Raw genomic sequence first — 11,355 nt, 5'->3', positions numbered from 1 at the left:
AAATACAAAATCTTCTAGAAAGAAAATATATTTTGTTTAACTTGACTTGCAAGCAATCTCTTAAAATTTGGGTCACACAACTCTAACAGTATTAATTACATGTGTTAAACTAATGAGTTTTTCCACAGGTCCAGGAGGCTCATGACCAATTTGTTAAAGCACTTGAAGATCTCTCTGTGAGACACAAAGCTCAGGTTGGATATGCTGATCTTCCATTAAAGATCCTTTGAGCGAATCATGCTTGTTTATTTGCCAATCCCCTGTATTTATGCTATTCAAGTGTAATGTGTTTGCCAAATATATTAATAATTTTGGATTTTTCATAGAATAAATTTAGTATTAATTGTGAATTTGTTTGGTTTTGCATTTAATTTGTTAAATATAATGTGATTGATGTGATTTAATTCAAATTTTAGAATTGATTTGGTGAAAGTTAGTTCTTAATATTATTAGTTAATTATAAATTCTCATCAAATCAACTCTAAAACTAAAATTAAGTACTAAAAGGTTACCATAATTATCTTTTATATAATTTAATTAGTTGTTGAGTTTCTTAACCAAGAAATTTTTTTATATAAACTTCAACTTTTGCAATTTTGGGAAATGTTTTTTACATCCTAAAATATTACCAAAAGCGTGTCCAAACTAAATGCTGCACATGTTTTAATTGATTGCAGAGTAGTCATTGACATCGACACGTGATTTCGCGAATCTTTGTAAGAAGTTATTTAATTTACCATTTTTTTATTGTTACTATTGTAGGAAAAAGAAGAAGAGGAAAACAAACGAAGTGTTCATTGAAAAATCGTCTACTTAGCGGCTTTGAATGGACTAGTACCTGAATATAAATTCGAGGGAAAGCTTTAGTTTGCCCATTCCAAAAGTGGGTGTCATTAAAATAGGCGGCTATTGGCGTCCTGGGTCAAGCAGCGTTGGGAACTATGGCTGAAGAACCGGCGGCGGCTGGAGCTGGAAGTGGGTATCGGGAATTCCGAGGAAAAGATGAATTTCCGTCCAACATGTTGCACGGCATATTAGCTATTGCGATGTGGATTGGATCTGTGCATTTCGACATCTTTTTGCTCCTTTTCTCCTTTCTATTCCTTCCTTTTTCCAAATTCCTCATGTTGGTCCTCTTTTCTTTTCTTTTCCTTCCCTTTCCTTTTTTAGTCTTTTTATTGGAAAAGAAAGAATTTAAATGGCATGAATTCATGTGTTCTGTTTGATTCAATGTTCACAGGGTGCTGGGGTTTCTATTGATTTTCATGGTTCTTCCTATCGACCCGTACAGTAAATTTGGCCGGAAGCTGTCTAGGTACTCTTTACTTCTTCTTGCTATTGCTTGTCGATGATATGAGTCGTGATGATGAACATAATAATAATAATAATAATCTGAATGAGCAGGTATATATGTAAGCATCTTTGCAGTTACTTTCCCATCACTCTCTATGTTGAGGATTTTAACGCCTTCAATCCTGATCGTGCTTATGGTTTGTTTCCTTCTTTTACTTATTATTATGGTCCCTCCCCATTACTTCATTGATGTAGCTCATCCTCTGCTTATATGAATCTAGTTACCCTGTATGAAGTATAAACAAAATTTCTCATCTTCCTTGTATTTGCCTTTATATGAATCCAGAAAGTGCTCGTTTTTATCATTTCTTTTACTTGTTAGCTTCCTTTCCGTTCCCTACTTTTTTTCTTGTGAAGCAAACATACAAAGAGAGTATCAATTATTTAAGTTCCAAATGTTGAGAAACTAATAGACCTTAGCTTGTTAATGTTGCAGTTTTTGGTTATGAGCCACATTCCGTTTTGCCGATTGGAGTTGTTACACTCGCTGGACATACAAGTTTCATGCCTCTTCCTAAAATTAAAGTCCTTGCAAGCAGCGCTGTAAGGCCTTTAACTCCAAACTCTCATACATACTCATTTCATTCATTATCACCCAAATATCTTGCAGCTTTAACATGTTATGGACGAATGCTTAGGTATTCCATACCCCATTTTTGAGGCATATATGGACATGGTTGGATGTGGCACCAGCATCAAGGAAAAAATTTTATTCCCTATTGGATGCCGGTTATAGTTGTATTGTAGTACCTGGTGGAGTGCAGGAGACATTTCACATGGACCATGATTCTGAGGTTTCATTCTTATTCTTGTTAGCAACGTTCCTTAACTAACTTACTTCTAAGGGACATTTTTCTTCAACAACCAATACATATAAAGTGTTCTTTTTGTTTCTTCTTTCTTGTTCCTCTTGTATGTTTATGTTGGTTGCTTAACAATTCTTGCCTCACAGATTGCCTTCCTTAAGGCACGAAGGGGGTTTGTTCGCATAGCCATTGAAATGGGGTGTCCACTGGTCCCAGTTTTCGCCTTTGGTCAGGTAAGTAATGCTTTTGTTTCTCTTTTCTTCTCTGAGCCCATATTTGTGCAGCTTCAAAATTGATAAATCTCAGTGTTTATACATATAATTCTGCATTTATTTAATGCATTCTACCTGAAATACTCATTCTGGTCTAAAAGCAAGCAGCTGTAGGAGGCTTGCCTCTATTGCCTGCCCTATAGCTTCTTACGTTTGATTGAACCATCTGAATTCCAAACTTTCTAATTTGTTGTTCTTTTAGGTTTGGGTTTTTTTTTTTTTTAATTTTTATTTTTAACATTGTTGTCTTTCTAACAACTTCCATGTCCTACATCACCTTAACCAAATTTCCTTGCTTTTTACTTTTGCTCCAGTCATGTGTCTACGACTGGTGGAAACCAGGTGGGAAGTTATTCCTGCAAGTTTCAAGAGCTCTCAAGTTCACTCCAATGATATTTTGGGGAATTTTTGGGTATGCATCAAATTTATTTCTCTTTTATGCTCAATTAGAACACTTTTTGTTCTTCTTCTTGAATATTAATTTAGTAGATTTTTACTGTTCAGAAAGTACTTAATAACATATTTTCATTACTCTTGAATCCATGATGATGATTCTTTTGTAGCTCAAGATATCTAGAAAACTTTTGGGAATTGAGATCCTTTGTATTGATCTAAGGGTACACGATTGCCACATTCTCCATAAGGGTATAATAGAAAAAGAGAGATGAGACATGTGGCATTTTTGTAATCTTGCTTGTGGAGTTAAAAAAAACTTTGATTTCAATGACAAACTCAAATTTTATTTACCACTGTTAATATATTGAAATCTTAGCAAGATGTAAATAGAAAGTGGAAGAAGTAGAATTGAGATCCTTTGAAGTGATCTAATTGGATTTTCTTTTGGGTAAGTGTACTAGTTTATAATACTTTCTTTAGGAAGATAGAGGGTAAAAGAACAAGAGGTGGTTTCAGTCCAGTTGGATAACATAAGCGATGTATTTCCATTAAAAAGAAGTTAAGAAAAATGAGTTACTTTGGTTTTGTATATCAATGGTAGTGAAGCTTGAAGGAAATTGATGGCATCATAATTATATTCTCAGGACAATGTAAAAACTGAAAAAGAGGGTTAAAAAATTATGTTTCATTGATTGAAAAGCAATCCTTATACTTGCCAAAATCTTTGGAAATGTGCGTGTTTGTGTGAAGCTGTCTGAAATTCTTAACCAAGAACCTCCTTTGTTTGCAGAACTCATTTGCCGTATCGAAGGCCAATGCATGTTGTGGTGGGTAAACCTATTGAATTGAAGCAAAATCCTAAACCTACTGCTGAAGAGGTATTGTAACTTGCCTGTGGCTTCTGCTATATTGCTCCGTAGGTAGAATTTATTATTATTGTAGAGTCCTGCATTCACACAATGAGGCTCAAACCTCCTTCATGCAAGTACCTAATGCCTGTTGCATTCTCATTTTGATGGCTACCTGCTATATAATACTAAAATCCTATGAAACATGCATATCGTTCAAGCAAAACCGAACCGTTGTCCATTAACAGGCCAACTTCTTGTTATGCCGCAACGCTTTGTCTATACATATATTCACACCTGTGTTAAACCAATGATTATTTCCCCAGGTCCAGGAGGTGCATGACCAATTTGTTAAAGCACTTGAAGATCTCTTTGAGAGACACAAAGCTCGGGTCGGATATGCTGATCTTCCATTAAAGATCCTTTGAGCGAATCATGCTTTGTTTATTTGCCAATCCCCTATATTTGTGCGATTCAAGTGCAATGTGTTAGACAAGTAACATAGCTGTATATTCATGCATCTCAATAGGCCTTTTTTTGTGTTGTATGGTTATGATCTGCAGGTAACTCTTAAACTCAATTATCATGTAGTCATTGGAAAGCTTTTAGAAGCCGTTTTTATTGTTAATTGGGTCAAAAGGATTTGGCAACATCAGTCAAAAAAGTCAATAAAATATACAATCATGATTAAATTTCAATTCTCATCCTTCTATTTTTTTAACTATTTTATTTTAATTAAAATACTAAGGTGAATTTTGTACATACCCAGTCTCTAATCACGAACCATTGAGGAGTTTACAAAATTTTATACCATATTAAAAATAAGAGATTTAAATTTATTAAAATCGACACTTTGACCATGAAAATACATATTTTGGCAAACTTATAGTAGAGTATTGAGCCAAATGCTCATGATATTGAATAGTGTAATAGCAATTGAAATGATGATAATTAAGGGGGAATATCTAAAAAAGAAAACAAACGAAATTCTGCCATTGAAAAGGAGACATGACGAGCTGTCTAAGTCAATACAAGTCTAAACATCTCTACTTTTTGGGATTCTATCACTGTGTTCTTAAATTTTATTTTATACTAGAGTTCGCGATTATTTTTAAAATTTAAATATTACTATTTCAATTCGCACCCATAAAATTATTATTTTTGAATAATCATGAATGCATATAATTGATGAATGATCCATAATCCAATTTTTAATTAAAATTAATGAAATTTATGAAGAATAAAATAATGAGACTTTAGATTGTAAACCTTACTCAATTGGTGACATGATTTATTTATTAAATAAATAAACACACGTTGGGGTTTATATTTTTAATAAATTTGGATGATATTTATTTATTATAGTACTATTGGGATTAAACATGAATTATCACTATACTCTTAACTTAATATCAGAATTTGTCAAATTTGCCGCTCAGCTTTAATTTTGAGTGATCTTGAATATAAATTTTAATGAAATAAGAATTTAAATATTTTATTTAATAATTAACCATAAACGTATACATGGCAAACTCAAATATTAATATGTAACGTTTAATGTCTAAGAACCTAAACATTTAAAATATTCTATATAATTTTATTAATTTTAATATTATTTTAAAATTAATAATTATTTCTAATTATTATCAATTTACACTTCGCATATAAAAAATAATTGGCTAATTCCACTGTTATTTATTTATACATATACTTTTATCAGTGTAAAGTAAATAATAATTTTGGGTTTAACTTCTTTCCTTGTAGCAATTGTCAAATTCAGGAGTGAATATTTCGAAATTGCAGAAAATGTAGGAGAAATTTACTTTTGAGCTTTGATTAACATTTTTTAGTAAAATAATTTTATTGAATAATCATTATAAGAAATTACTCATTTTGGTTGTTACCTGTTGTGATATTGTTAATTACTTTCGTTTTTGCTTCTAATGATAATTAAAATATTTTTTTACTTTTTAGAGAATAAAATATATTAATTTAGTTCACATAGTATAATAATCTATTGCTGCGACTTTTTCATTATTTGTTTATTTTTTCCAAAAAAAAGCAACCTAATATTAGAGTCGATTGAATTTGTCCTTTTATTCAAAAATGGGTAAATTAGTCTATGTACGATAGATCAAATAGTAATTTAATCATTTTTGCTAAAATTTTCATATATTTCTACGAGTTAAAACTATCATGACTAATGGAATAACCAGATAACATTATGTTGACGCATACGATGACCAATTTTTAACATAATGGCCAATTTGCTCTTTAATCTAATATATAGATACTAATTTACCCATTTTATGAATAAATGAGACAAAATACAATATAACTCATAGTAAAAGGGCATCCGTAATACTCTTGCCCATTATACATATATATTTACCATTCCACATAGAATGGCATGAGTAAATGATGGTGATAGATTTTATAATCATTTTCTTCCATGATAGAAATAAGGTGCTTGCTCCATATACCAAATAATGGATTTGTACATTATATACAATCATATAATATAAATTTACTGAAATTATGGCTTCTCAGATTGTAATAATATCCAGTTAATTAATTGAAATTGAAATTGAAATTGAAATGATGCTTTTTTCAAGAAAAAAAGGTAAAATAAACAATGATTTAGAGTAAAATTTGGAACATGTCAAGGAAAAAACTACTTATAATACATTTAATGGAATTGAACATAAATTGGGGAGTAAATCATGGTATATCCCAAAATGCCATTATAACTTGGTGCCTCAATAATGATTTGAGTCTCCAATAAGTCATCATGAGCTTTTCTCTTAATGCTTCTATAATCAACGTTTTCATTCAAATTAGCACATTAAAAATTACAAAAGTTATAAATACCCAAAATTTACAAGTATTTTATCTTTTATCATACCAAAAGATTAGCAATACTGCTTGTAGATTTTCTTTTCTTTTTTTTAATTTTATTATAATAAATACATATTTTACCCTTTAATGGTAAAATTACATTTTAATCTTAAACAATTTATAATTTTAATTGCAATCCTTTTAAGACTTGGTTAGAAAGCTAATTTTGGGGTTTAAAATATTTAAAATTTATTTAATATTACATCTTAACTTGTTTCGATATAGATAAAATCATAAACATTTGTTGGCATTTTTTTTCCACTTTTAAGAAGCTAGATTCAAAGGGTTTATTAATGGTGGAAATGGGTCATTATTAAAATAGTAGGCATCATTGGCAATGGATTGTTCTCCTTACTGGATTCGCCATTATCATTATCAACTTCATATAATTTTTGGTATTTAATTATTTTAGAGTTTAAAATAAAATAAATTATAAATAAAGTATATGTTGACTAGGCAGATTCATTCTCAGTTTTAATACGAAGAACCCACGTGAGTTTACAAGTTATTCACCACCGAAAGATACAACATATTCTAAAGGAAAGAAATCAAGTCACTAATCGTATTACAAATATAGCTACAATAAAGAGTATTTGAATGTATGTCTTGAGGTTGATAGAACAACAAATTGTTGATTAATTAGAAAACTTAGTTACAACATTTTATTATGGGATGAAATAAGAAATTGTGAATGAAAGTTTTGCATTATCTTAACATTTTAAAAAAAAAAGTAATAATCATTCAACGACAAAACGTGGGTAAGGAAAGCGTCTTAGGTTAAAGAAACCATGATTACCCGAATTTGTTTTCTTGAATTTCAATTTTTTGATCCAAAATTAAATAAATTTTGGTAGTGTATTTGCCATGATTACATCTACAAATTGGATTCGTCCATTCCCCTTTGTGCTGCCATGAAACAGGGAAGAAATTATTATATTATTTTATTCTCAGTCAAAGGAGTACAAATCACAGATATCTTGAAAGAAAACTAGAAAATGTTCTACAGGAGAAAGGGCCTTCAAACAACTTTATATACATGAATCAGATAATAATATATATTTTTAAAAGGGTTAATATGAAGTTTAGCCCTCACATTTGATAATTAAGTCCAGGTTCATTAAGATTTAATGATATGGTAGAATGAAAAAAGTAATTATTAAACGTCAAACAGGACCACCTGGGTATTAAATAACACAAACATTACCATGTTTGGGTAGGTGAAAAGAAGAAAAGAATGGAATCCATTAGTCCAAAAATCCTTCTTAAGCATCGATGCATCATTAATCCAAAAATTCGAGAAAAATAAGTCAGAAGAATCCATGGAGGCAGCTATGGATCCATCAACAGCCCCCACCTTGAAGGCCATCAATGGGCATCTTGGAATTGATAGAGACTATGAACTTGTTTCCATTTGTGATGATAATTTTATGGGCCAATTTGTTGCTTTTTCCTGGTATTATAGCTACGCCAACCTCATAATATTACTCCACCTCTTTACTATTGTACCCCATCCAAAATTGATGCTTAAAGGGGTACATGCATTTTTATTTTTAAAAATAAGTTTTTAATGTAATAAAATATGTTTTCCTTCCTCTAATTGGTTTTTAAAAATTCTATCAGGGATGAATTTATGTATAGTTTTATTGGACTATTTTGTGGAATATAAACAAAATTTCTTTTAAATAATTAATGGCAGAAAGTCAGCATAAGTTCAATGTAGGCTCAGAGGGATTAAATTCAAAGGCAATTTGTCTACTTGAACTCTGCATGGCGTGAGCTTTAGGTCTCCTTTCTTACATATGACTTGCGACAAATATGACGCAACCAGTTTTTTTAAAATAATTTCTCATTTTTCAGACCATGATTGTTTCAATATTTGGTACATTAATTAGCTCCTATTTTTTTTCAATAAATGGAAAAGATTCAAATCAAGAACAAAACCAAAGTCCACCCACAGGCTTGTAAATGACCATAATAATCAAAAGAATGAAGGCTTGGAGAAGAGCTAAAATAGAACTTAATTTTTTTTGCATGTATTTGTAATAAGTAAATCTTCATTATACATAAGATCTCTCCTCAAACAGAGGATATACTATATAACATATAGATAAAAAAAATCCAGTAATTAGAACTTCTGCCATGCTATTAGTCTCTCTTTTTTCTTTTTTCTACATCTGATTCACACTCCAAAAACAAAACAAAAAATTAAATTAAATTAACAAAGGATAAAACTTGAAACAATGTCACTCCCAACTCCATGTACAGCACCCCCAACCAACTGCTCATTCATTTCAATAAACAAGTTGAAATATGAAATTAAAAGAACCAAAAAGAAAAAGAAGAAAAAAAGTTATATATGATCACCTTCTTTTTTTTCCCTTGTCTGTTATCAAGAATAATAAAAATTTGGGGTATGATTTTTTCATGGTGATCTCCAACTTTGTAACCCAAGGTCATTGTGTTTCCTTGAAGGACCAGAAGCTGGAATAGGGAAACGTCTAGGCAAGAACCCCAAGAAGTGGCCTTCGTACTGTGGTTTTGGCTTGATTTTGAAGACATTGGTGGTTAATCTTGAACCATGGCAATGACAAGCAAGGAAAGTGAAGATTAATAAGAGCCAAAGAAGTAGAACTAGTTGCCTTCTACATTGAAACATCTTGTAGTGGAAAAAGGGAAGAGCGAAGGGAGTTAAGAGTTGGGCTTGTATGGTTGAGTTTTAGAAGGATTTGAAGAGAGAAAGGTGGTGATAAGTTCGAGAAAGTAAGACACATAAGGGCAAACTCAAACTCGATGCAAGAGATGAGATCATATGTGATTAGATTGGAGCATTGGGTTTTATGTTTTCTTGAGTTGAAGAAAAGAAAAAAGAGAGAAGAGGGTGAACTTTTAAAAGGAAACAAGATGCTTCTACAAGTAGAAGAAGCGAAAAGTTGAATAGAATTGAACAAATAATAACAGGGTTAAAAAAGAGTTTTAGTTTTGAAAATGGGTCTACTCTCAATGGACAAATCGAAGTGATAAACATGAAAAAGAAGAGGGTTTAAATTAATAATAATAAAAAGATTTAGCTCTTTGACAAATGCCAAGGAAGAAGAGGGGAGCAAAAGGATTGCGATAAAAAAAAAGAAAAAGGTGAAATGGAGGGTCTTTTATGTTATGTCATCTTTTTTTTTATTACTTGATTAGGTGAGTGTCGTGTTTGGTCCCACTTCATATTAATGGCCGACTGCAAAGGGGAATTGCAACTGTTGTTTTAGACCCCACGTTTGCAGGCATTTGATTTGAAGTTTTCTACTTACAAATACAAAAAAGAAAAAAACGTATATGGTCAATTACCCCAATTCAAGGGACAACACGGCTCTATCAATGTGCAACAACAGTAAATAAACAAATATTTCAAGTCCTTTCATCGTCCTTTACAATTTCAGTGCACCCCTGAGCCTCAACCCCTTTCATTTCTCCATTGATATTTGATAGCTATCATTCCTTTTTTAAACATGACTGTATCTCACAAGAATAGACCAGTATCATCTTCTTGGCAGTCCACTTGGTCATCTCCATTCACCCCCTATCTTTTTTTTTTTATTGTTCAATAAAAAAAAGACTCATATCTAAGATAATTATCTGAAAGGACGGAATTAAATAAATTGTAAAAACCTGCAGCAACTTTAGAGGTGCAGTAGGTTTCTTCATAACACTCAAACCACGAGAGAGAACTAAATGAAAGTGTCAGGGTTCATCAGGTACACCCATACCTTCTACCTAATACACTCTTTCACTTTAACTGATTTCCTGTGTTAGCTTTAGATTCATATACACACGTATGTATTTGTAAAAGTGGGACAAGGTGGAATAATAAAAAGGATTTCCTTTTCATGGATATTTTAAGAAAGGAAATAAAGATATAAGACATCAGAGTATATATATACTTTTTGACAATGATTTAGGTATTTAATAGTGGTAAATTTTAAAGCATGTAGGTAAGTTCCCCAACACAAGATAAAATGCTACTGTTGAAATTATATATTTTATTGTACATATAGATTAATTTTATCAGAGTTGGTAATTATTTTTTCATAATACCGTCATCAAAATTTAAATCAAAATCGTCCCATTGTACTCGATATTTATTAATAAAATATGTAAATCATTATGTATACTGAATTGAATAAAAGTTTTAAACTGCGTTGTATTTATGTGTTGTTGATGGTACAAATTACAAACATTAATGTAAGGGTCCTACAAGAGAAGATATAATGGAAAATCAACAAGTTCATTAATTTGATGAAGCTAAATTAGTGAGGAAACAAAGACTTCTTGGTTCTTGGAATGGGTAGAAATCTTTTTGATGCATCACTACATTAGGTCATGTAATTAGACTGTCCCATTGATTTGAAAGCATGTTTTGGGTTTGGACCCCATTTTTAGTGTAGAGGGAAAGTTAAAACCATGATCACATGATTTCCTTTTCCATGATCTGTGAAATCTGCAACCCCCCCCCCCCCCTCGCCCAAGTCCCATCTTCCTATCACTTGCAAATTTAGGGTCAAAGGTGTATTTTACAACACAATATTGACACATTATTAGAAGAAAGGAGTGTAAAAATAAAGAAGAATGGCATTTAAGAGGACAATTAAATTTTACCCATTACAGGCCCTCTCACCGTACGGTCTCACATTACCATTTTCGTGAAGTTCTGAAAAAAAATAAGACTTGAAATCAATTTGCAGCTTTTGATCTTATATTTTCCCCTAGATTGCCAGTTTATATATCACGAGCATC

The 11,355-nt window shown here is 31.3% G+C and overlaps 1 protein-coding gene across 1 annotated transcript; it reads left to right on the top strand.

Annotated features, from left to right (window-relative positions):
- The first annotated feature begins 746 nt into the window (after positions 1-746).
- Positions 747-4,373, top strand: LOC105802317 (diacylglycerol O-acyltransferase 2D). Its single transcript, XM_012633887.2, has 9 exons — positions 747-1,126; positions 1,241-1,315; positions 1,405-1,490; positions 1,790-1,896; positions 1,992-2,147; positions 2,306-2,392; positions 2,746-2,843; positions 3,618-3,705; positions 4,002-4,373. Exons 1-9 carry the CDS (start codon positions 942-944, stop codon positions 4,101-4,103), a joined length of 984 nt encoding a protein of 327 aa, XP_012489341.1. The 5' UTR covers positions 747-941; the 3' UTR covers positions 4,104-4,373.
- The last annotated feature ends 6,982 nt before the right edge of the window (positions 4,374-11,355 follow it).

The sequence above is a fragment of the Gossypium raimondii genome, chromosome 11 (assembly GCF_025698545.1).
Source record: "Gossypium raimondii isolate GPD5lz chromosome 11, ASM2569854v1, whole genome shotgun sequence".
In the NCBI taxonomy this organism is placed as follows: Eukaryota; Viridiplantae; Streptophyta; class Magnoliopsida; order Malvales; family Malvaceae; genus Gossypium; species Gossypium raimondii.
The sequence above is the reverse complement of the archived record's forward strand: the minus strand, read 5'-3'. Positions and strand labels throughout refer to the sequence as shown.